The 27,098-nt window shown below is 36.7% G+C and overlaps 1 protein-coding gene and 1 long non-coding RNA gene across 20 annotated transcripts in view; one reads left to right on the forward strand and one right to left on the reverse strand.

Annotated features, from left to right (window-relative positions):
* LOC148004692 (uncharacterized) overlaps nt 1-7,949 on the forward strand; it is a 28,002-nt gene extending 20,053 nt beyond the window's left edge. The window contains exons 3-4 of the long non-coding RNA XR_015625335.1: nt 2,087-2,217; nt 6,653-7,949. This is a non-coding gene — a long non-coding RNA (uncharacterized LOC148004692). The remainder of the gene's footprint in view (nt 1-2,086; nt 2,218-6,652) is intronic.
* Nucleotides 7,275-27,098, reverse strand: part of Cpsf6 (cleavage and polyadenylation specific factor 6) — a 44,634-nt gene continuing 24,810 nt past the window's right edge. For 5 of the 19 annotated variants that reach the window (XM_087556387.1, XM_087556388.1, XM_087556389.1 and 2 more), the window contains 7 exons: nt 25,292-25,437; nt 24,331-24,504; nt 23,162-23,666; nt 22,749-22,864; nt 21,498-21,651; nt 18,543-18,735; nt 11,484-12,093 (listed from right to left, as the gene is read on the reverse strand). In XM_087556387.1, coding sequence (XP_087412513.1) covers nt 18,546-18,735; nt 21,498-21,651; nt 22,749-22,864; nt 23,162-23,666; nt 24,331-24,504; nt 25,292-25,437 — 1,285 coding nt within the window. In that variant the 3' untranslated portion in view covers nt 11,484-12,093; nt 18,543-18,545. Of the gene's footprint in view, nt 12,128-15,557; nt 18,462-18,542; nt 18,736-21,497; nt 21,652-22,748; nt 22,865-23,161; nt 23,667-24,093; nt 24,205-24,330; nt 24,505-25,291; nt 25,438-27,098 lie in introns of those variants that run through there. The other 14 variants (XM_087556394.1, XM_087556396.1, XM_087556395.1 and 11 more) reach the window with 11 other exon arrangements.

Below are 27,098 nucleotides of genomic sequence, written 5' to 3' on the forward strand. Positions count from 1 at the left end.
GTGTTTACTTGAATGTAGTATGAGAGGATTCCCAAGATGGTGGGGAAGATATGAAGGCAAGAGTATGAAGCTGCGGGTCAGAGCACAGCCCAGTCAGGACCATCAGAGCCAGCAGCAGTTATCAGCTCATGAAATGGAGCCACCCCAAACTACGGTACTCACCTAGATCGTCCCTCACATGCCAGAGGCTTTCCTTCCAGGTGATTCTGTATCCTGCAGAGTTAACAACCAGTGCTAACTATCACACGCTCTCAGTCTCTTTGTTGTTTAGACAGGTCTCACTGTACAACCCCAGCCGTCCTATGTACACCACACAGTCTTGAACTCACAGATTCGGATGATGAGATTTGGGTGCACACCATGCCCAGCAGATCCTGAATCTCTTTACTGAAAGGTTTTCCCAGTGAAAAATATTGGACTAAAACCTTCACACAATTTACAAAATTTATGCAAACCTATCACTAGATGGCAGTGTATTGCTAGAAATTCAGTAAAGATGACTGGGCTAACACTCAATTGGTAGTGCTTGCTTAATATTGTACGGCCATATACTGGATCTGTCATGTTACAAAGCAAAACTACCATAAAAAACAAAGTATGTTAAAAAAATTAATCACCAGGGCAACTTAATGTGTTCAAAACTTTCACCTGCTCACTTTAATGTATAGTTTACTTTTATGTTCATTGGTGTTCTACCTTCATGTTTATCTGTGTAAAAGTGTCAGATGCCCTGGAACTGGAGTTATAGATAGGTGTGAACTGCCATGTGGGTCCTGGTAATTGAACCCAGGTCTTCTGGAAGAGCAGACAGTGCTCTTAACTCCAGAGCCATCTCTCCAGCCTCAACTGTTCGTTTTCAGGTAATTGAAGTGATTTTTAGAAGAGATCTGCACTAAGATAAACAAATACCACAGTGATCCCTGAGAGGGGGAGGGGAGAGATGATTAGATAGCCAATGGTAAGAACTAGGTTAAATTATGGTATATGAATTTAAGTATCAGATGGGCATTACAGGTAGTCTAAAAATGGGTTGGCTGGGGTGGTCTCTGATTCTCAGTTAGGAGGTAGGTAGAAGCACGTTTCAGAATTCAAAAGCAGCCTGAATGAGATCCTATCTTAAGAGTAAAACCTGTTGTGGTAGCGCATGCAGGTAGGATTTGGTGAAGGAGGTAGGGGCAGGAGTTTGAGAGCAGCTTGAGCTACACATTTTGGGCTGGAGAGATGGCTCAGTGGTTAAGAGCACTGACTGCTCTTCCAGAGGTGCTGAGTTCAATTCCCAGGAACCACATGGTGACTCACAACCATCTGTAATGGAATCCGATGCTCTCTTCTGGTGTATCTGAAGACAGTGACAGTGTACTCACATACATATGATAAATAAACAAATCTTTTTAAAAAAAAAAGAAAAGAAAAGAACAGGGGTTGGGGATTTAGCTCAGTAGTAGAGCGCTTGCCTAGCAAGTGCAAGGCCCTACGTTCGGTCCCCAGCTCCGGAAAAAAAAGAAAAAAGAAAAAAAAAAAAAGGAAGAAAGAAAAGAACAAAGCCAAACAAAGCCAGGCATGGTATTAAAGACCAGCCTAGTCTACAAATCAAATTCCAGGATGTTACACAGAGAAACCCTGTTTTAAAAACCAAACAAAAATACAGAAAAGACAAACTTGCAAACCTGTAGTGTGTATTATATTTGATAATTGTAATGCAGAACTCAGTTCCCAGGCCAACTGGTGTCAATGTTGCTATAGACCATTTTCTACTGCATTTTTACACCTTTAATGAGAAAACTTTATAAAGTTGACAACCATTGAAAATGGCATCCAAAAATTTATAGTCCAAGTACTATGCTTTAGACTGTTTGTTTCTACTTTAACATGCTATCAGAACGTTTCCTTGATTGCCACAGTATTATGCAAAGCAACAGAATGTAAATATAAACAACTTGGCTTCCCTGGAACTTGCTCTGTAGACCAGGCTAGCCCCAAACTCACAGATCCACAGATCTCTGCCCCATGATGGGGAGGCACCTCCCCTGCCCAACATCAATGAGTCTTAAATCTTATTAACTTTTTTTTTTTTTTTTTGAGATAGGGTCTCACTACGTGGCTCTGGCTGTCCTGGAACTCACTACATACTCCAGGCTGACCAGTACAGCACAGTGTGTCCAGGGTCCTGGGTTCAATTCCCTACATGTAAGGAGGCCTGTGACTGAGACCAAAAAGGTAACTGAGTCCTCTGACCTTGCATATGTATTTACTTGCTAAACCCTATTTTGACTGAATGGTGAGGATAAATTTGAAACACTAGCATAGACACCCACAATACTCCAGAGAGCATGGTATGTACCATGCAAAGATTCAAAGGGAGGAACATGTTGATCTGTCTGAAAAACAGGAAAAAAAAAAAAAAAGGCAGAAATAGGCTGAGCACAGTGGGCAAGAGATGAATTAGATCATCTGGTCAGAAAAAGGACCTAGAGCTCAGAAAGGAAGTTCTTAGCACTACAGCCTTACTGAAACAGGGAGCAAGCTACTGCAGGATTCTGATATATGTACTATAGAGACTGTGTGGTATCAAGGCAGAAAGCAGTATGAATACAGAAAGTGGTCCTGGGTATTCATTGATGGGAGATGGGCTGATGTGTTGAATGTGAAATGTGATGGATCAAGGGGAGCTCTCCAAGTTTTAGGAGGTAGCAACTAAAATGTTAGACTCAGTGGAACGCATAGCTGAGATGGATGTACCAATGATTAGAGTTCAGTCTCAGCAGGTTAAGTTCGAGATTCCTATTGTGGATTTTGCCACTAAGCAAAAAAGTTTGGGAGGATTGAAGTAGAAACTGTAATTCTAGCACTTTCGAGACAGGTCTCTCTGGGTTCAAGGCCAGCCTGGTGGAGATCTAGGATAACCAGGGCTATACAGAGAAGACCAGTCTCAAGAAAAAGAAAGGTACAACTTACAGCCATTTAAGTTAAAAAAAAAAAAAAAAAAGGCAAGGCAAACTAGGAAGACTAAACTCCCTTGGGAGTACTCAAAAACAAAGACAGACACACTAAGGATCTTAAAAAATGTGAATTTTACATTTCGTTTGACAGTTCAGTTATGGGCCTAATAAAGGATGTCATGTTCTGTAGTTATTATGTGTGTGAGCAAGGGAAATAACCGGAAAACAACTGCATCATCGTATACTCTCCTCAGATCATTAATCTAAACCAGCCCAATAAAATGGGCTATGAGCTGTAGTCTCTGTGTACAGATATACACCCTACCTTTCTAAGGAATGTGAGTTCTCTAAGGAGCTCGTTTGCTCACAGGATAACCTGAGACCTGCTGCTGGCTGTGAAGCCACCCACCAGTAAATGCACGCAGCTGCTGGCTGAGCATCCTAACTTACACATCTTCTAAACCAGCTGTGTTCCTAGGATGAGTGAGATGCTTCCAGGGGAACACAGGGCTCAATTTTCTACACTCTAAACTTGTATAAGCTTTGATTTATACTATTTAAGAGTTTGCTTGCATGCATATTTATGTACCATGAACATGCCTTGTGTCTTCAGAGTGCAGAAGAGGGCACTCTATCCCCTACAAGTGGAATAACAGCTGTGAGCTGCCACGGAGTACTGGAAATTGAACCTGAATTCTCTGGAAGAACAGCCAGTGCTCCTAATTGCTAAGACATCTTTCTAGACCCTTCCCCAGGTTTTATACCCATCTGTCTACCTGGTATCTGACAGTTAATCAGCAATGTAGAGTAAGTACCAATATTTAAAAAATTTTAAAAATTATGTACACATATATGTGTGTGTGTGTGCGCACGTGTCCATGGAGGTTAAATACTACCAGATACTAATGCTGAGGACCAATCTTGGATGCTTACCAAGAAAAGTACACACTCTTCACCGCTAAGCCAATTCTTCTGTCCTGCATAAATATTTGTATGATACTTTAAGAAAATGAAGTATTACTTGAGCTGCTTACTATACCCTGACTTAAATACAAAGCATCTCACAAGATCTATGTAAATAGGTACTCAAGATTTCTGGAAGTGAATATTTATAAACATATTCCTAATTTCAGTTTAATTATCAATATAACTTAAAAAATAAGACTTAGTGTGATAGGGACGGACAAATAACTGTAAAATGAGAATCCCAAGAGTATTTTCTAACTTCCACTCATTTTTCTGCCCATCACAACTCCTCAGAGCTTTTTATTGTAAAATCTTCCATAAAGTGTGAGGGAAAAATGAAAGGCTAAAAGTACAAAAGCAGTTCTGTAACGCACAGCCTCAGGCAGGGAGTAAATGGGTAAGCTGTATGTTGTGGCTAGGCGACAACCACCAAAGTGCAAGTTAAGGTGACAGCTTGTCTGCAGCTTTATGCATTTATCTCCTCCTGGGAAACAGATGCAGGCAAATGGACTGCCACAAATAAATGAAGCCTAAACCTCGATGCATGCCAAGCCTTAATAGAGCTAAGAATATCACTTCTCCTAAATATAAGCCACACTTACACGATGGTATTCTCAACTTCTACTTCAAATAAATATTGTAAACTTCCTACCACCTAAGTACAAACCTATAAGCTTTGATGTATTTATTCTCCTTTGAAAGAACTTTTCTGTTTCCATCCAAGAAAGTAGTACTCAGTACTACTGAACTCGATGAGTACTTTGCTTCCTAAAACAGAAGTATGACCATAGCAATGGACCTTCCTTTTTACCACTGGTCCAAGTTCTTAGCAAATTTATCTCCATCTTAACTAAAGGTTACATAACTTAAGATTTAACCCCAGTTCTCAACTTCAAAATCATGACTACATGATTATAAAATGGAAAGCAAAAATACTAAATGTGCACCCTTTGTCTTCCAATGTACTCCATCGTCACTGCTGCAGCCTTACACAAGCCCTTCATTTTCACTCTATGCTACCTCACTCTCTCCCTTGTAGTTCATCTCCTGATTAAGTAGTAAACTTCATTGTCCTACCTCCCTCATCTCTTTCCCAATTTAATCTGTAAAGATGCTTTGAAATGCTAACTGAATCCTGCCACTTCACACACACTCCTCACTCCCTGAGACACTGAGGGAATTTGGGAGGTGTGGGCAACTGTGCTTGTGTACAGAGGCAATCCACAGGAGTTAACTCTCTCCTCACACCACAAAGCCCCATGACTCCCATGCTCCTCAACACCTGCTTCAGGCAATCAAGCATCCTTCAAATTTCTACCTACCACACTGAACTCTCCTGCCAACAGGTCCGTTAGGAGCTTCCCTCTTTGCCAGGCCTAACTCTCCGGGTTTCAGTAGTATAATGTTCAGGAAAGAAGCTAAAGCTTTCATAACTGAGTGTGGGGACTTTCCTCCCATTAAATGTAGGGCCTACCTGGGTAACCGCACTGGCTACAGAAACCCGATGGTGTGTGACTCCTAAAGCCCAAGTAAAAGCCAGAATACAGTGGCGTGCACTTTCCATCTCAGCACTCATACTGATCACAAACCTGCTAGGCGGAGTGTGCCACTCTGGCAGAGACAAGGGGAGGCTATCTAAAAGTGGAAAGCAAGAACTGACCCTGTATGTTGTCCTCTGATCTGACAGGTTAAGTGCCTGCACAACAAAAATAGAGATAACTGCTAACTTACTTTGGCTGGCCTCAAACTTGAGTCTCGCCTTCCACTTCCAGGTGCTGGCAATTACAGGCACACAGTACCGCACACCCAGCTGACTCTATGGACTTTTGAAAAGGCCCATAAAGTACCTATTTCATGGTTAGGAAACCCAAATAGGAAGACTAGGAAAATCATCTTAAATCCCTTCTTTAGCAGGGAGACACAGCTTTACCCAGGTGGGAGCTGTAATTCAGTTGTTAGAGTGCTTGACTATCATGCAGGAGGCCTTGGGTTTCAGTCCCTAGCTCTGCAGAAAATGGGAATGGCACTGTGCCTGTTATGACAGCACTTAAACATGGCAGGCAGGAGGATCGCAAATTCAATGTCATCCTCATCTATACTTAAATGTGAAGCAATGCAGGCTGTGGCTGGTTCCTTTTTAATTTGATGTGTTCTTTACTCAAGATATTCCCACTAACTTTACAGTTACATGCTCTTTGATGTTACATAAGGCTAAAAAGCGCCTCAAGTTATTCCAAAAAATGCAACTTTAAAAATGCATAAAGATGGCTGGAGAGATGGCGCAGCAGTTAGGAGCACTGACTGCTCTTCCAGAGGTCCTGAGTTCAATTCCCAGCAACCACATAGTGGCTCACAACCACCTGTAAAGGGATCCGATGCCCTCTTCTGGTGTGTCTGAAAGACAGCTGCAGTGTACTCATATACATAAAGTAAATAATTTTTTTTTAAAAAAATGCATAAAGAAACCTAAAATGCTACACAAGCACTGATGGCAACCTGCATTATTATTATTTTTTTTTTATTTGGAACTGGGAACCGAACCCAGGGCCTTGCGTTTGCTAGGCAAGCATTCTACCACTGGGCCAAATCCTCAACCCCGGCAACCTGCATTATTTCAATCTAAATTATTTAGCATTGTTACTGAGAAATCAAATTGCTTAGTATTGTTATTGAGAAATTAGTATTTGCACATAAGAATTTGTTCAGAGCTTCAACTGTATATCACATATGTCTTTCTTTGTTAAAAGACTACCCAAAGACGGCCTGAATCTCATCAGATGAGGAAACTTCTGATCCCAAGTGCTCAGATTACAGATGTGCCCTACTGCGTCAGCTCTTATTGGTGCCATGTATCAAACCCAGACTTCCAGCGCTGTATGCAAGTACTCTGCACCAACTGAGTTATATCTCCAGCCCCAGTGGATCAAATATTTGACGAACTAATCTGTTCTTTAAAAGTATGTCCCATAATGTTCCTAAGTTAACTGGTAAAGTATGTTGCTATGATCCAAAAATGTTAATTCTAAAGGATTAGTGAGGTTCATAATCTTCTTAAGATGAGGCAACTATATTTTAGCCAGATGTCTAAGCAAGTAAAGCTGATGCCACCTAACCCCTGCAAGTTGTCCTTCCACCTCCACATTTGGGCCATGGCTGGACATGCACGTATGTATGCATGCATGCATACGAAATGGATTTAAACTTTTAAAATATGCCAGGAGAAAATAGCCACTCTCAAAAGTGTTGACTTAGACAAAATATACATGAAAGTCTAATCTTTCATATTGCATTTCCCCAATAGATATTATTCAAGGGTAAAGGAAATAGTTACCAAAATTATAAGCCAAACAAAAAGAGCAAACTGCAAAGTCTTACGAAAACTTTTTTATTTTCCATACAAGATAAATACCATGCTTGTTACTAGCGCAGTTTAAGGCCAACAATGGCCATATAGAAAACTGCTGAACAGTCACCTAAATGCTAAAGAAAGAAAAGACAAAGTAAACATTAAACACAAATTTGCAAGTACAAACATTTTAATAAAATGGGAATGAGCCTTTTGAAAGAAGCTAATATGGAAGTCTAGTTTTCATGGACATCAAAAGAATGCCTATTGAATGGAATATCACCTTACCTTTTGCACAGAAATCTTATGAAGTCACCACATTCAATAGCTAAATCAAGACTTTCTTTGGCCTTCTGGTATTAGACAACTTATTTACAGAGGGGGATCATAACTCATAGGTACTGTAATATGATACAATTTTTTTAATTGTTAAGGGTTTTCCATAAAAATTTGTAAAACAACTTTGTAAGGCTGTGCTGGGCTGTAAACTATTTGCTAATATACCATGGGATGCAAGGAAGGAATAATAGACCTTTTCTTAAGGCTAAAGTCATAAATGTTATAGTTGCAGTCCTCAAAATGCATTATGATTCACCTCAAATGATCATTTCTCATTAAATACCACCTGAGTACTACAATTTCCAAAGTAAAAAAATGAAAAAAAAAACCATGAATTATCACTGAATTTTAAAATAATTTGCACACAGAAATGCTGAGAAGTGTTACACAGTAAAGTGTAAACTTTTGAAATGAAGTACTTTTACTAAAATGAAGGGTATATCCAATCATGAAGTGAGTGTGATTTACTCCCATGGTGGAGTTTTAGGGTACTTTGATATGGAAACTGCTCGTAGTATTTACTATCCACGAATACCATTCAAGACCTGTGTGACTTCAATTCAATGCTACCTAATATTTTAGATGTCTCCCGTTACAACATAATTAATGTAGCAGGAAGCCTTTAAAATCTGCCTACATGTAACCAAGAGTTCATACGCCCCATATGAAAACCGTAGTAGCTATATATTCAGTGAATGCCAACTACCTGGAACTTTAAAGAAACATTGGGCTAAAACCAACCTAAATTGGGCTAAAACCAAGCTAAAGCAACCTGGACATAATACAATGGCCTGGATATTGAGAATATCATAAATTCATATTGCTTCCTTCTAATGCTAAGAAAGAAGAGTGTAAGAACTTCCTCCCAGAAGCCTAGACGCATGGTACACTTTCTGTTTTGACTTAAAATGAAACTAATTCTAAATCTTGATTTAAATAAAATCTAAATTAAAAAAAAAATCTCACGATATGAACACAGAAAACACCACATATAAGGCCACATCTCAAGAAATTCATAATTTTTGGTTGAATGTTTATTTAAAAATTAGTCTAAGGCTTCTAGGAGTCAAGTTGCTAAAAATAAATACACCAGTGTTTAAACTGAATATTAATGTTAACACATACACTATAAGAACATAAAAATAGAATGCTTTGCTACAAAAACCCTACTTAATATATTTTAGCACAAAAAAATGTCTAGTATGTACAATGAAAAAGCGTGCATTTAGTAAGAACACACAACCAGGGGAAACATTTACAGAGGCCCATGGGATGCAAATGAAGTTCATGAATAAAATTTAAAAATCAGTTTATCTGTGCAATAGCAAGAATCTCAACACTGTATTCTCAGTAAAGAATCAGAACATAAACTTCCTCTTAAAATAACTTAAGCTGAAGCTTAAAACACAATATTGGGGCCACCTTGCAAGATACAAACAATGCAATGACCATTTGGGTAGCAAAACTAAAATGTTAAGAGCACTCCAATCGGAGTCCTGCAGTAGCATCTCATTGTATGAAACAGAATGTACTTAGGCTATTGGCACATTTCAACACAGGGAAAGAGAAAGTCTTACCCTTTTCAACAATTTCCCCCCTTTACTATAAAATATTATACAACGTTCATGAAAACTTCCATGTTTATTTTTAGAACTGACTTTAAACTAGTAAAAACTAAAGCAACAGTCTCCATAGGAGAATCAAATCAAAATAATACCTTAAGCTACATGCTATTTGTAAATTCCAAATTGTAGTTAACTGCTTAAGATTATAGGTTAAGGAGACATTAAATGGCCTAACATGTATGATCAATAGCTATAGCAAGTCACTAAAATCTTGCTCATCTTGCTGATGAAAGCTGACAAAACATACACACATGTAAATGTACACTGAAAGAATCCTTTCTACAAATGTATTTCCTTTACCTCAAAGCAGTATATTGAATTCAAAGTGCTGCTCCAGGAGAAATACCATGTGGGCGCTTTACCAAGCATCTGGAATTTTAACTACTAGTTGCAAGGAATGTGACTGCACAGCACTAGGCAATGCTAGGATTCAAGACAAACTCAAGCTTGCTTTCACTGCCACTATATGAACCACAATTTCTTAAAAACTCTCCCTAGTTCCTTTTTTCTTCTGACTTTTTCTTCTCTTTAGTTCATTTGCCTGCCTGTCTGTCTGCCTGTCTCTATCTCTCTCTCTCTCCTTTTTTTTTTTTTTTTTTTTGGTGTCTTTGTAAAATTTTATCTCTTTGGATTGTTTTTACACATTAAAAACCAGTTTTCAAATGAAACTGACTCCTCAACAACAGAAGGCTTTGACAAATAAAACAAGGTTTGCAATGTTTACTTTTACTGCTGACATTCATGTGTTATCAGGGAGGAGACACTGTAAAACTAGACAAACCAAGGTTATTTTATTTCTTCCTGACAACACTTAAAATAATGGACTAGCAGCAGCAAACAATGCTAGTCCACTCTGTCTGCGTCCAAAGTCAGGTAATAGAATAAGCTGGGCAAGAGGGTGACATACAGAGAGCAATAAGAGTTCCAACTCATTTTTAAAAAAGAAAAAAAGGTAATAAAGGATTAAAATTAGTACAAAATCTCCAGTTTCATTTCAAGTATATGTATTTTTGATTCCATTTTAAAAATGTTCAGAGAAGTTCTATCTATGGGCATTGTACTTACCTTTTAATCTCACTATCAACTAATCTTAATCTCCCTTGTAAACACATGTATGTCCACACGGCTTCACATTAGGGTATTGTAATTAAACTATTAAAAAAGCTAAGAAATGACAAAAACTTACAATACCTATATACAAAACAAAATAGATTTTGATACAACTCTCAAATCAAAAGGTAATTGCATTTCAACAAGATTAAAACTTAAGAAAAATCATTTCTGAGAGCTAACAACAGTTTGGGTAAACACCAATGATCCCTTGCAAAAAATACTCTGCTCACAAAATGTTTTAAAATGAACTGACAGTGGTATGGATATTTTTGAGTATTTTAAAAGCAGAAAGGATGAAACTGAAGAAGAAAAGTACAAATGTCTCAAGCTGCACACTCTCGACCTATGGTACATGCCTTAGGCACTGCGCTTAAATTTAGGTAAACTTTAAGATCTTTTAAAACATATTTAACACAAATTAGCTTAAGGACTTTATCTAAAAATTCTTTAGGAATTCAGATTTTTATCTTCCTATAAAAATAGGCAATCAAATTAACAGTTTGTTTCTGCTAATTTTGCAGAACACATGCTAGCCAGGTGTGTTTAATACAACCTTTTATTAAGGCTGGATTAAAAAAAAAAAAACAACTGATAACTAACTCTAATCAAGCATAGATCAACAAAGTTACAGGAATATACACAGAATTCCTCGAACCATGAAGACAGTGTAACTATAATTTTTCATTATTCACACTGAAGAATACAACCCAATGTTAATAAACATCATACCCCTCAGAAATTTTTATCAAGTACAATACTAGGGCTTTCTTTACTCATTTATCTTGCTGTGTGGCCATAATTACACTGCCTATGGCACCATCAGCATGAAACAGTAAATTACTGCATGAAATCAGAATTATCAAAATCTATCTTAAAAGCTAGCAGTTCACAATTTTCATTTCAGTATATCTGGGTTGTAATTAAGCTGCACTACTGTAGCAAATACATGAATTTTTACCAAAAATGTTACAACCTTCAATTTTTTGACCCCTAACACATTGAATGGATTGCTCTGTCAGATTTCAGTTTTTACACGTTTACATACCATTCAGCAAAATCACAAGCTAACTAGGTAAAAACAGCTAGAAAAGCAGAATATAGAAATATTAAATACCCATGTAATCACCTATTCTAATATCAAAATCAAGGGCAATAGACACTTAATTAGTCATGTTTAATTCACTGAACGCAAGATTAGATTGATGCATATCCAAACACGCTATTGCAATGCTTTTTTAAAGGACAGTAAAAATGTTGTCATAGTAACATTATCTTTAGATATTGCTGAACACAAGACTTTCCCTGAGGTGTAAACATCAAATAACTTGAACAGCTTTACACATCAGCCCCATTAAACAGTTTATTACAACACTACATCTATTGTAATCAAATTGGTGCTGTTTACAGACATTATCATATGAACATTTTAACAAGAACAAACTACTATAAAAACAAGCATTTACTTGACTTTTTCCAATTGCTTGCACATTATAATGGCCAAATATATAACCAGTAATAAAGTTGCAAAAGCTATTAACTTTTTAAATCACACAGTTTCCTTCAAATAAAACAGTTAAGCAACATAAAAAATAAAAGTAGAGCTACTGGTTACCATTTATGCAGATTTGCTTTATTCAGATCTATTCCTGTTCAGTTTATCCATGAATCCTTACAGGTTCAGTTCAATCAAGAAGCAAACTGCTGGACAAGCGTCACTTTCCCCGTGAAGACTGCTTTGTCTTGGAAGGTGTTCCTCTTCCTTCAGCTGTAATGTGTCAAAATTTGTGATGTAGATTTTGCTATTCCCCAGAATACACAAAAAAATGTTGGCTTAGCTATACATACACAAGTCGTGCAACTAGTCACTGTTAGGGATTCTAACACAAAATAAAAAGTAACTCAAACAGTAGCTGCTTACATGATGGAGAAATGCTCCTATAAATTGAATTTATAAATTCAAAATAAATTCTTATATTTCATTCTTTACGTATTAATTCCTTTGAAATTTAGTGATTCTCATATGAAGACCACTGTTTTGTGCAAAAATGGTAATTTTAAAAAGAACAAAGTCACAGTAACAAATGAAAAAACAGCAGCTACTGTTTCTGGGATGATGAGAACAACCGTAAGTCATTGTCTAAAATATGCACACTACAAAATAAATGGGAAAATGCTTGGATTTGAATGTAGATATTTTTCATTCATCCACATATCAATGTATTTAACAAATGCTGAACTGAATATAAAAATGCAGTGAAATTTACAAATTAACTGTATTTGACAGCATACACGAACTTCTGCCAATTTGTTATAAACCAATGGAGTTCCATGTTACAGAATTTATAAGTAAATACCTCAATATGGTCATTAGATATGACATCCACATACAAATCTTTAGACACAATACAATTTAAGACATTACTTTCTTCTACTTCACCTATATCCACTAGCCCAACACAAACTAATGAGTATCTACAATGATGAGTCTCATCGAAAACTTACATAAAGAGGGAGAGGGGAACCCAACAATAAAATTGATACTATAGGTTCAGGAATACATATTTATGTAAATGTCAAGTAAATGTCCAAAAAAAATCATTAATTTAAAAACGATCACTTTTATACCAAATATTTAAAATAGAAATATTAAGGGATATTTTAATATTTTTCAAAAGCACATAATACTTAGTGGCATTCTGTCATAAAAATAATTTTGAAAGATCCTTTGTTTTATAATTAGGATGAATTTTGGTAACAACTATGAATTTTGTGTTCATTTCTCTATTGGGAGAATCTTAAGAATATCAGTGTGTATAGACACATCCATCCTCCCTAGTAAAACCTTAAATCTTAAAAGTACAAAAGGAGTCTTTCAACTACCTTGTTTAAAGAGTCATTTAAACTATTCTAGAAATCACCCTTTGTACCTTCACTTTCATGATGTGTTGATAGGCTTATACAGAGGAATTATTTAACAGAAAAAAACTACAACATCAGTTTTCAAATGTTTTAGTTTTACAGGTTAAAATTTTGGTAGATATCTTTGTTTACTGGGATTGATGCTAAAGACTGAATTCAGGACTCCACAACATACTAATCCCATTACCTACACTAACACTTCCAGCATTAGTGACATTTAAAAACATTAGAGAAAGATATGGCAGGTATTTTAATCTACAAAAAAAGATTGCGGAAAATTCATAACCCTACTAAAAAAGAAATGTTATCTCCCCTAATATTTTTGTTTTGTTATAAAGGATGAAGAATGAGTCACCAAGAGAAAAATTACTTAATGTTACAATTCCCGGGTGAGGGGGTAGGGTGATATCAATCTTTCAAAAAGCCACGGGGTATATATATTACCATGACCCCAATGGAAACTTACTACTTGTATAGAGGAAATCCTGTCGTGAGGTCATAAAACACACGTTTATGCAGAACCAAAGCACTCATCTTTTGCTTCATTAGATTATAGATAGGTCTTTACTAATTGATAAATCTTCAAATTTTACCATACAGACATAAAATTTAGGGAATAGTTTAGAAACTTTTATTTCTAGTTCTAAACACTTTACATAAACACAAATTTTACAATCTCAAACGGAAGCAAAATTTGAAGGCAATACAACCCATTTCCAATAATCCAACTCCATATGATAGACTCGAATGTCTAAGTAGACATCTACATAAACAAAGATATTAAAAAGCTTAAAAGTAACAAATACATTTGATGCCCGTATGTTCAAAATTGCATTTGATCAAATCTGTAATGTCAAAGCCACACAGTTACTTGCTTTACCTGTCAGCTATGAAAAGGAACCTACACAAACAGCTGTTACATGAACTAGCCTTAGAGTCTGCAAGCTAAAGCAAGCAGTAAAATTTGAATAGACTGAAATGCCTATATTTTGAGATAATGAACTCTCAATTATGAGCGACTCAAATTGAGTGTTTGTTAATTATATATGCAATCTTGGTATTATTCATATTTTAAAACTCATGGTAAATTAATCTTTTTTAAGTAAAACATTTGAATATTTATTTGATAAAGATTTCTCATAGGTTTTTATGTTGAGTGTTTGCTCTTATTTCTGAAACAGGGTATTAGTATAGAGGCCTGGCTAGCATGAAACTTCACATGTAAACCAGGCTGGTCTGAAGCTCACAGCATCCTCCTGCATCAGTAGTCTCTTTAGGTGTTAAGGTCACAGGTGTGCACTATCACACTCAGCTCTTACAGGTTTTCATAGTAATGTGTTGAAGGATCCTCACATAATTTTAGAAATGCAATTGCTTTTAAATTAATAAAATCTATATTTCTATATCTGAAAATTTCTCCTTAATGAAGAATGGGCATGAGGTAGGCAATAGAAGCATCTAAACATATTAACTCTTCCTGAGTTTCTTCTTATATTGACTAAAACACAGTACATTAAAAAAAATCCATTTATTACTAATGTTAACAAAAAAAGTTCATAGCCCCTTTTCTCTGAACATACTTACCCCATTTCAACTAAATCACTTTATTACTGTACAAAATACACAATGAAGAATCCTATGCAATTGACTACACAGAAAGATACTGCATCACAAAAAAGAAAACGAAAGAAAAAAAACTTTGTGCCAAAGAGAGTCACTCAAAAAATATGGATATTTCAAAATAAGCTGGTTGTTATTTAGAATTCACCCACTGTCAAGAGTTAGAACTTGCTAACTACAGAACACAAAAGCATAAATTTACAGAACATGAATGTGTTACTCTACTCTTACTGGTTAGTAGGTTTCCTTTAAACAATACTAACTGAATTTATTTAAAACATTATGTATTCCAAACAATCCAATATACAAACTAAACAATGGCAAAAATATCACACTGAGATGAGGTGAGGGCAGGTGACTCACACTGGCACTGAATTTTTTTAAGACAGAACATCAATTATTTATAAACAAAACTATATTCTTAAACCACAGTGAGCAAAACAGACTATATATCCACCCAAGAGGCCACTTTCTACCCTCTCTTGTCACATCAAGAAAAACAGTAGATAGATTTTACACATACTAAAACTCTGAGAAATCAGAAAAGAAACGAGAGCCAGCATGGCGAGATGAAGCGGAGCGGCTGATATATGGAAACCACAAGAGAGCAACTCGGGGACACTAGGCAGGTAGCAACACGTCATCTAAGACTTGCAGAAGTACTCTGGAAATCTTGTTAACAGACAGTTATCATTCACCAGGCAATAAAAAAGAATTTAATTTTCATAAAAGCCTCAACATAACACTCCTAACAAGATGGAACATCTTAATATAAAAGAAATGATTTTCTTTGGACTTTCCCCCAAATTAACACAAGCTATATATAATAACCTGGATAAAAACACAAAGTATCCTAGATCCTATGCAGTAATTAAATCCAAGTACATGACATTTATGGTAGAAGTAATCACACGCCCATACTCTTAGAGTTATAACCCAGATTCCAAATACAGTATCTTAGGGGGGAAAAGTAATCATTTGAGAACATGAGAATCTCATAAATTAGTAAGAAAACCCTGAATAAAAAGCATCTAGAAAAGGAATGTGCTTTCTTTGTTCTTCAGTACACAGAACTCAGTTGTGAACACAAACTGCTGAGTGGGGCTATTCTAAACAAGTTGTCAGAGCAACACAACCAAGGCAAGGAGCTCGGCTGCGACTGAACAGTAGCATTATTCCTGTGAGAACAAAACCTTACAGCTTTTATTTTGCTCAGAGTGGTCTGAGAATAGAGGCAAAAATTACAGAATATGAAGCACAATGCATTTATACATTGAAATTTACAAAGCTGTTATTTTTCTTGAAGTATTATTACCTATTTGAACTCCGATATGGAAAACTTTTAGAAAAACTAATACATTTTTTTCAAATGAGAATGCAATTAACATTACTCAACAGTTCAAACACAAAAAAACTTAGGATGGGACAGACATTAACAGCTGTCAACATCACACTTCCAGAACCTGCCCTTTACCACCACCACCATCACTTGACAGTATGTTACATCATCGACTTATACAGAGACTGACATTCACTTTATTGGTGAAGTACTTCTAATTCCATTTACAAGGACGTTCAAAAGGACTCATATTTAAAAACTTCTAAAGAGGTCAACAGACCTTATAATGGTAATAAAATTTGCAAATAGATTTGCACTTCAATATATGTATTTATGCCCACCCCACCCTCTTACATCTACTTCCACAATAAATACTGTTTGGTACGGCAAAGGTACAATAATCCAGGAAAACATATTTTTTTCTTTCCCCCACTGTAAATACTTGTAAAATTTTGCTTGGATGAAGAAGGCACATAACAATATTACAACTCAATCTCAATTCTGGTTAATGTACAAACAAAACATGGGATTTGGGAAATGATACATCACTGATTGCAAAAAACTGCATACTAAGAAACTGTAGTTAATGTCTGAATGACGTGGGACTCGAATCATGACATAGTTAGGTGATTACTCTTGACTGCAGTGTAAATTCAATGTAAAATTAACAATGCATACTTAGTTTACTAGATTAATTTTATGAAAACCTGTTTTTAAAAAAAAACTGCTAATTAAAGCTACGTATGAACTGGCTTAGAGGCCCCTTGATGGACACACTAAATTACTGAATATGTATCCAATTTCACTATCATATCTTTGGTAACTATAAGATGGTGGATAAACTGGAAAGTCTAAAATAAATACATAAACAAACAAATAAAAATACAACTTGTAAACTTGGTACCTTACCAAATAACAGATAATTAGACATTTCAAGTATTAACTTGATCCCAATCCACCCTAAGGGATACTTTAACTAGAAATAAAAAAAAAAAAACCTCATTTAAAATTTAGTTTAGATTTGTATGATACAATAACCAATTTTTATATCCAAACAGTACCAATTCTAGTAATTTTAAAATAGAGAAATGTTTTAAAAATTAAAATTTTAGTGTAACATATAACCAGTAAAAAGGTTTTGATAAATACTCAAGATGTAAGACAAAGTAGAAAATGGGTTTCCTCACTTCATAAAGCCCTTAAACTGTTATGAAACTTGTATTTCATAAAAATTACCTTACATTTTTTTTCTTTTTCAAAAGGGATCTTGGGTGAGTGTGTATGTGTGTGATGATTAAAGAAACTACTAGTCACAAAATTATACACGATAAAGCCAATTACAATTTAAATATTAACAATTTTCAGACTGGATTTTCAGTAAGTTTCTGTAAAATTTACTTCTAAGTATACTTATAAAGGCTTTGTTTTGAATCTACTTTAATGCCAATGTGTTTACAGAATTGATAACCTGCCACATTCAAGATTCACAGTGCTCTTGTCCCACTCTTCATGAGTAAACACTGCTCACAAATAGAAAATAAAATTACATGTAAAAATGAAGCATAAACAGACAATTCATTCTACTTTATGAAAAAATGTACACAGGAATTTTAAAATACAGAAAAAAAAGACAATGATCATGGTTTATGAATGAAACAAAGAAAATTATTCCCAAGTATTTCTCACTTGGGATGTATGGCTTGGCACAATTTTAAGTTTTTAGATATGAACCCTAAATCCAGTTTATGCTTTCTTTGCAAATAAAAGATAGTGTTCCTTTAAAAATAATATCAAATGCTAGCAATTCTCATCTAAAAGTGATTTTTAAAAGGGAAAAAAACCTCTTTCACTGCTGAAAAACATCTTTTTGTATTGTAACCTATTATAGTATTAGATTTTCTTTAAAGGTTTCAGGGACAAATTAAATTAATTCTAGGAAGGAAGAATAAAAATTTTATTTTTAAAAATCCAAGCACATAAATATTTTATAAATATTTTAAAATCACATGCAAACAATGTATGTGATTACAAGAATCCCAATTTTCAAATTTAGAAGTACATAATGAGTCCTCTTGATTATTTTTCTTGCTTTAAGACTATGAAAATCTGAAATCTAAAAGTCAGAGATAACTCATGAATATTCAAGGAGGAAAAGGTCAAAATTATTTACCTGTGATGGCTTACCTGTTTTCAGATGTTTCCAGAAGATTAAATCAGAACAAGTACTTGGACCACTTAAAATGTAGGTATATTTACTGTATAAACAACAGCCTTGGAGTTATAATTACTGTTAACAACACACACATATAAATAAAATAATAAAAAGGAATGCCCACCTTCTAACGATGACGGTATTCTCGCTCTCGGTCGCGCTCCCGGTCACGATCCCGATCGCGATCCCGGTGTCTCTCTCGCTCTCTGCTTCTCTCTCTGTAATAATCATCATGGCGATCTCTACTCCGAGATTTATGACGTCGACTCTTTTCCCGTGATCTACTATGGTCCCTTTCTCTTGATCGTTCACGTCTTCTAAAAGAAATTACTGGATTAATGCTGTCCGTAACTGAAAGCTTCACAAGATATTTAATACAGTTATCTTTCCTTTATCACTAGTTTTACTTTCCATGGTTGCAGCTACAGACCACCAGCCTAAAACTATTAAGTGTAAAGTTTCAAAAATAAAACAATCATATGCCATTCTGATTAGGGTAGGAACAGAGGCAGCTCCTAGTGAATGAATTCTGAATGAACGCATTATTACCAGGGCCATGTATCTGGGAACTCCAAGGCCCTACCTAGCTGAACCCCATGGAACCCTGGCAAAGATAATTCCCATACAGCAGTGGCTAGCTACACGGAGGAACCTGAGCTGAGTGTTTATGAAAAGATCACTGCACAGAAAGACTACAAAAAGCGGCTTCCGTTGGGAGGTTTTTCAGTCAGTAACTGGTACTCTAGAGAGACCTCCTACCTAGACTAGCTGGCCCTGCCCTAGTACTGTACTGGTCAACCTCAAAGTTCCAGGTTGCAGCAGTAGAACCCTGGATGTATCTAAGTGTGTCTGTCCTTTCTTCATTTCCTTGAAGCCCCTGGTCATATTTCCAGGACCCAGGCCACCTAGACTGAGTCAATCATGATGAAATATTTTGTCCTCTTGCTCCTTCCTGCCTGCACTGTCAACTATCCCTTTGCCTAGTGCACCCACACTAAATGTTATTACCCATTAACTACTCAGTATCCATCTTAAGAATCATCGCGGTGGCACAGTGCTTATACTTAACTATTCCTTGGATTACTTAACAATAGCACCAAAGTGGGAGAAAATGATGTTGATAATTTGGACATTGTTCCTTTAAGTGAAAAAAAAAAAAAAAAAGTCATGTTGCAATTTCTAAGTGAGAACCCATGAAACAATAAAGAAAAGTAAATTCGTGCAAATTTTGCCATCTCATCTTAAAAACCCAAAAATCCTAACCAAACCTCATAATAATTCCATTAGTTTAAATAATATTTCATCGTTAATTGTTGAACCGGGCACCTAATCTTAAATATTAAGTGCAAGCTTCTTCATCAAGCTAGATGTTCCCACAATGAAGACAATGCAAGACACAACCTCTAGTTATGACAAATTTGTTCAGAGATACTTATAATGAGCCAAAAACGTAGAAACAGAGTAAAAACTGACCAATATGAACTTCTTGCTCTCAATTAAGATACTACCTCCAGAAAAAGCATACTAAGGACAGAGAGAACAACATGTGGAGAACTGGAGAGATGGCTCAAGGGTTATAAACACTGGTTGCTCTTCCACAGAATCCAGGTTCAATTCTCAGCATCCACACAGTGGCTCAAACCTGCCTCTAACTTTAGTTCTGGGAATGAATCCAAGGCACTTTTCTAGCCTTTGTGGGTACCTAACATGGGTAGTTTATAGCCAGAAATGCAGGCAAAATATCCACATATATGAAGTCAAAATATTAAAAAATGTGGCTCTGTAAGAATGAAGAGTCAAGCTGATCTCTCTGTAAGTTCAAGGCTAGCCTCATGTACATGAGACTCTGTCTCAAAAGAGATCATGTAAAGATTAAACATTTACCTCACAAAATAAATAAATTTCAAAATTGCTAAAAATGCTTTTAAAAGTAACTTTTAAAAAATAGTATCAAGAGGCTGGAGAAATGGCTCAGTATTTAAGAGCACTGACTGCTCTTCCACAGGTCCTGAGTTCCATTCCCAGCCACCACATGGTGGCTCACAATCATCTGTAGTGGGATTTGACGCCCTCTTCTGGCGTGTCTGGAGTGAGTACTGTGTGCTCATATACATAATAAATAAATCTTAAAAACAAACAAACAAAAACACAGGGTCTGAAAAGATAGCTCAGTGGTTCAGAGCACTTGTTGCTCTGAGGACCTAGGTTTGATTCCCAATACCCACATAAAAGCTATCCAGTTTGAGGGGACTCAATGAATGTTCTCCTCTGGTTTCCTCTGGCACCAGAGAAATACATACATGTTTGCTAGAAAAACATTGATACATACAAAATAAATCTAAAATAAAACCACCCGTATTACAAAATAACCAGTCATTCATAACTCTTTCAAACACATCCTGTTTCTTGTTAAAGCAGTGTTTAATTGGTAAAGCCCCTACCATTGTTCAACATGTGTTCACTAGGAAATGGGCATATTCAATAATGAATAGATGGCTATAGCAAATACTACAAGTGAAATAGATTCTGACAGACTAGATTATGGTAAAACATGAAGAAATACAGAGGCAAATAAATGTTTAGGGGAAGAAAACAGCAAGAAAAGTAGTTCCAAGGAGGAATATCAAGCACAAATCAGTAAGGTGGTCAAATGCTTAAGAGGTCCACGAGAAGGGAGCCCCATTTGGCTAGAAAACAGTGAGTAAGAATGGGAGTTATGAGAATCAAAGAAAAGATTACATCACTCAAATGTGCTTGACTGTATACAGATGTCTATGAGTGAAGAGAAGCCATATAGTTCCTTGCATTTAAGTATTTCAGGAAGCACCAATATATCTGAGTTAAAAAAACAAAAACAAGGGGTTGGGGACTTAGCTCAGTGAAGGGCCTGGGTTTGGTCCCCAGATCCAAAAAAAAACCAAAAACAAAACCAAAAAAACAAAACAAAACAAACAAACAAAACCAAAAGAAAAAACAAGCCCCCAAAAATTGTGTGTGTGTGTGTGTGTGTGTGTGTGTGTGTGTGTGTGTGTGTGTGTGTGTGTGTGTGTGAAAAATACATGACACAGGAACATTTTACCTTGATCCAGACCCATAGGACTTGGACTCAATTCCATGAAGGCAGTCTTGCAAAGAGCTAATAAGAACTTTGCAGCGATCGTCGGCAGATACTTTGGATTGTTTAATTAGAGAAATTGCTGTTACCAATGTTTCAATAGCACTCCCATAATCACCTGCAGGAGAAAAGAAAAGGTTAATTATCAAAAAAAACTTGTTTTCAAATTATCTTTTGAGATGAATTCAAGCTGTCCTAGAACTCAGTCTATAGAGCAGTCTGGCTCAAATTCAGAAATTTGACTACTTTCCAAGTCCAGGGGTTAAAGGCATATGTCATCTCCGCCTGACCTGAAAATCATCTTCAGATGACCACAGACAATGACTTTTGTTCAGTTTTTTGGAGTTTGGAAGACTCTCATTTTCATGAAGCTAATACAATTGATTCTGCCATGAAGAGACACAGTTATTACTTTGCAAATATGGGAATGAATAAGCTATCTCTAGGGCTCTGAACCATAAAACACCAAAGTTCATATTTATATCGTGTCAGGTGCACAAGTGTTTTGCCTACATATGTCTTTGTATCCAAAGCAAGAGTGGTGCCCACTGAGGCCAGAGAGGATGTCAGATTCCCTGGAACTGGAATTATAAAGGTTGGTGAGCTACCATACGGGTGCTGGGAATCAATCTCAGCAGCCAGTGTAACTCCTAAGCTACCTCTCCAATCCCCAGTTGGAATTTATTTTTAACTTAATGTAAATGGACATTTTGTTTGCATGCATTTCTGTGTACCCTGTGTGTGCCTGATACCCACTGAGGAAAAAGAAGGATAATGGATTCCAGCACTAGCAACCAGTGCTCTTAACCACAGAGCCACCTCTCCACCCAATAAGTATTTAAATCTAAATCTAGTAATTCAAAACTGGCAGTCTTCCTATTACAATCTTCCTTTAATACTTTAAAACTAAGTGACAGATGATTTGGGACTAACTATACAGATTACATAAGAATTAAGAAAATTCTTTATATGCTGCACTTAGCTTTGGGTTGCGTTTAATTTTAAATTTTCTGTGTATGGGTATTTTGACGGCACGTGTCTATCTTTGCACTGTAAGCAGGAGAGGGCCTTGGATCCCCAGGAACTGGAATTAGCAGATGGTGGGTTCTTCTGGAAAAGCAGCCAGCTCTAAACAGCTAAGTCATTTCTCCAGCCTCTGGGTTTAGGGTGATTCTTAACATAAATAGGAAAGAAGACTGAAACAAATATACAAACCAGCACTAGCATCAGATACAGCTCTTGAAATAGCACTGCTAGAGATTGCCCGATTTCTATTCATGATTTCTTCAAACTCAGCTTCACTCAGAGGTGTTCTTGCAGTATCCATTTCCCTACAAAAGACAAAGGAATGATATGTTGTTACTTAACAAAAGTTCTCAAGTTAATAATAATGTAAACACCTCCAAATAAGCAGCTTTTGGCATTTGCTTTAGAGAAGTTGTTACTTTTCCAGATGGAAAAAGCTGTCTTCCCTATCACATCAAATTCTCCTTTTCTAGCTGAATTTGTTGCAGTTTAGAAATCTGATCTTTCTACAGGACAAAAACTATATTTCTAAAATATAAAAGACTTCATAGTAATTTATCTTTTACCAACTAAAGAGTTTCAGTACTCCATGTTTAACTTACCTCCCAGGGGGACCATAGTCACCCCTATCATATGGTGGAGGTCGGCCATATGGGTCTGTTGGCGGTGGACCTCGACTATCTGATGTTGGCATGCCACTATTAGTTGGTGGAGGGAAAAAAGCAGGATTCACATGTGGAGCTGGTGGTGGGGCACCTGGAGGTGGTCCCGGAAGATGTGGAGGAGGAGCAAGTGTAAGGGGAGGCCCTAGTGGACCTGGTGGTCGAGGTGGAAAGGGGCCTGGAGGTGGAGGTGGTCCCTGCTGTGGAGGCGGTGGACCTGGAGGGGGGCCGTAGCCTGGAACTGGAGGTGGAGGCCCAGGAGGAAGTGGACCCAGCGGAGGCTGCCCAAAAGGTTGTCCAGGAAAAAGAACTGGTGGTGGAGGGCGGTCTCCTCGATTAGGAGGTCCTGCTAGAGGAGGTGGCAGAACCTGACCGGGAGGTGGAGGACCTGGGGGGCCAGGTGGGCCAGGTGGACCTAGAGGTGGACGTGGTGGAGTCTGTCCAGCTATAAAATAAAGGAGAGAAAAGGGGGGAAAAAATCACTTCAATAAAGATATTTAACCATTACATGTCAAGAATACATTTCTAAAAGCAGAATTTATAAACCATGACTCGCTCTTTGAATGAAACCCACAGGGTAATGCCCTAATAATTACAAAGATAAAGTTTAGTTTCCTTACAAATTTAACTAGTGCAAATTATGATTACAGAAAATCACTACACAGAGAACTTGGTAAGATTTTAACACTGAGTTTCCATCTCTCAGCGCACACTTCTCACAGGGAAGTCGCCCACTTTACACTCTACTCTGATGCCAAGCTACAAGGGAACAGGGAAAATGGTCTTGAAAGGATTTTTTAAGAAGTAAGAAAATAAGACGGATGTAAATATTCTATATATAAAGTCAAGCAAGTGTGGAGAAAAATAAAGACCTTTTAGGCCAAAAATGGGTATTTCCTCTATGCTGTGCCCCATATGCCATGGAATCCTAGTTTCCAGGAACAAAGGCCGAGTTCCTTTAACAAGATGCTTGATCAAATTTCCTGGGTTCCAAAAATAGCATAACAAGGAGAGTGAGTCACGTTAATAATGCATTACTTGAAAAAGAGAGAAAGGAAAAGAGGTATTAGGCAGACATGTTTTCTCCATGATAACTTAAAAAGTTTTACCTGGGAAAGGTGGAGGTGGCCCTCCTGGTCCTGCTGGCCCAGGAAATCTGTCCCCACCAGGAACAGCCCCTGGAAAACGGCCCCGTCCTCTACCACCTTGTGGAAATGCTGCGCGTGAACCGCCTCCTGGAGGACCAGCTTTACCTTCCCCAGACATTTGTCCTGATTGTGTAGCTGCAAACATCCAAATACTCATAAATAGCACTTATTAAAAGTGTCTGAGTTGTAACCACTGCTGTTAGAGACTATTTCAAAGTTCATTTATACTACTCATCAATTTCTAGATGCCTCAGACCTAAAGTACTTGGCAAGGAAAACATTCACATTTATTTAAATATTTTCCTAGTCTTAAAATATTCAAATTTAAATGTATTTCTACTGAGAGATAAACAAGTTGCTTTTAAAATACCAGTACTCTGCAATAGCCAAAACAGAAAATCTTCAAAAGAAATCTTAATTTCAATAACAGATTATTTTATGCCATGTAATATATTCTTCAGATAAATCTTATATTAAATGCCCCAAAAAACAAAACAACCACCTGAATTTCTACTAATAACAAGTGTCTTCTATATTTATTTTACCAAGCAGCAAAAGGTCTTGGTAGCAAGCAGAAAACCCAGTAACTACTTCATTAGCCTCTCCCCCACCAGAGCAGATAATACATGTAGAGGCTCCTCCTCTAAGGTTAGAACGAAGCTTCTGTTCTCCAGGATGAGAGTGGCAGGACAAGAATGTCAGCACCAGAGAGCTTTCAAACTGTTGCATACTGACTGGTCTATCTAGAAAAAACTGGAATGGGAGTGGGTTTCCAGTATATTGACCCATAGTCATAAGCAATGATTAAATCAAGTTCATGTAAAATTAAATAGTAACATGACTTCCTAAGTGTAATATTTAACAAATGACAGCAACACTGCTTAAATACATTTTTAAAAAGGCTGCTGAGAGATTTGCTTACTTTTCCTGGATTGCATTTCAAACTGACTCAGGAACTGTTTATTGCATGGAGTTACAACAGGATTCTGACCGTGAAGTTCTCTTTTAGGCAAAAGATCCATTAACTTTTTGGAAGATGCTTCAGATCCAACACCAACAAGGGCAAATCTAAAAGATGTTAAGGGGGCAAGAATAAAAAGCAAGGAGGAACTGAGAATGTTGCTGTTGATTAAAAAAAGAAACGGTCTTAATCTTTTTTGAAAACATTATGTACAGTGTCCAGCCTGCATGTATGCCTGTATGACAGAAGAGGGCGCCAGATCCCATTACAGATGGTTGGGAGCCACCATGTAGTTGTTGGGAACTGAATTCAGGACTTCTGGAAGAACAACCAGCTCTTAACCGCTGAGCCATCTCTCCAGCCCCTTAATTTACTTTTATGAGAAGAAAAAATAAACTATTTAAGGCTCCACAAACTTGGACTACTTTTTATAATATACTACAGAATCCACTCTCAATGTACACTCTAATAATTTTTAAAGTATATTCATGTGTTTTACAAACATCATGAAGGTTCATTTATAACATCATTACCCAAAACAAAGATATAGCCTCTACCAACATTCCTATTTACTCTTGTCTCTTAATCATACGGAGTAATGAATCTATTTTGTCTCTATAGATATGCCTCATAGAGTATGAAATTCTTTACAACCAGCTTCACTGAGCATTAAAGATCTAGTCATGTTATAGCATGCATCATTAATTCATTCCTTTTCATGGCTGAGTAATGTTCCATTATAGATATCAGTTTTGGTTTTGCTTTAAGCCCACCTATCAGGTAGCAGGCACTGGAGTTGTTGTCACTTTTTATTGCCACTAAAAGTTATTCAGGGGCTGGAGAGATTCCTCAGTAGTTAACAACACTGACTTCTTCCAGAACTTAAGTTCAATTCCCAGTAACCACATGGTGGCTTACAACCATTCATAACTCCAGTTTTAAGAGAGCCAATTCTCTCTTCCGGTCTGCATGGCTATGAGGCCAAACACCTGTACACATAAAATAACGAACTAATGCTCAGTATCACTGCCTGCCAAGGTACAAATCAAAACCATAGAGATGCAATTTCCCATTATAATCAAAATCACAGCTATTCAGTACTGGTAAGGTAATGAGAAACTACAACCCTTCTTTCTGCATGGTTGAATGTACAATCTGGCAGCTTTTCAAAAGTTAAACACACTTACCATATAACCTACTAACTCCACTCCTAGATATATGCCCAAAACAAGCAAAACTTTATGTTCACACAAAACAGTATACTATTAAGGCTGACCACATTAACAGCTAAAAGTAGAAACCACCCACACATTCCTCAGCAGATGGATATTCCTCATTAAGTGCTACCCTATTATATGAGATTATCATTCAGGTATAAAAAGGAATGCTGATGCTGTCACACAGAGGAACCTTGAAAACATGACACCAGGTCAAAGAAGTCAGACACATGGGATATTAATATTATTGTAATTATAAAATATCCAGTACAATTTATTTATAAGATACCCAGAATAGGCAAATTCTGAAGTAGACAGTACATGAATGCTTATCAGCAAAGGGTACAAGGGAGACTGGGGATTAATGCTAACAGACATAGGGTTTCTGTGGAGGTGTGGGGTTGGTAGGGTGATGAAATATTCTGAAATTAGAAGAATTACAATGGTTGCTTAACTTTGTAAATATATATTTGTAAGTACTGTATTGTACTCATACACATGCAAAATAAATTAATGTAAAAAGATCCAATTATGTGCTTACTGTATTATTT

The sequence above is a fragment of the Rattus norvegicus genome, chromosome 7 (genome assembly GCF_021556685.1).
Source record: "Rattus norvegicus strain SHRSP/BbbUtx chromosome 7, alternate assembly SHRSP_T2T, whole genome shotgun sequence".
Taxonomy (NCBI): domain Eukaryota; kingdom Metazoa; phylum Chordata; class Mammalia; order Rodentia; family Muridae; genus Rattus; species Rattus norvegicus.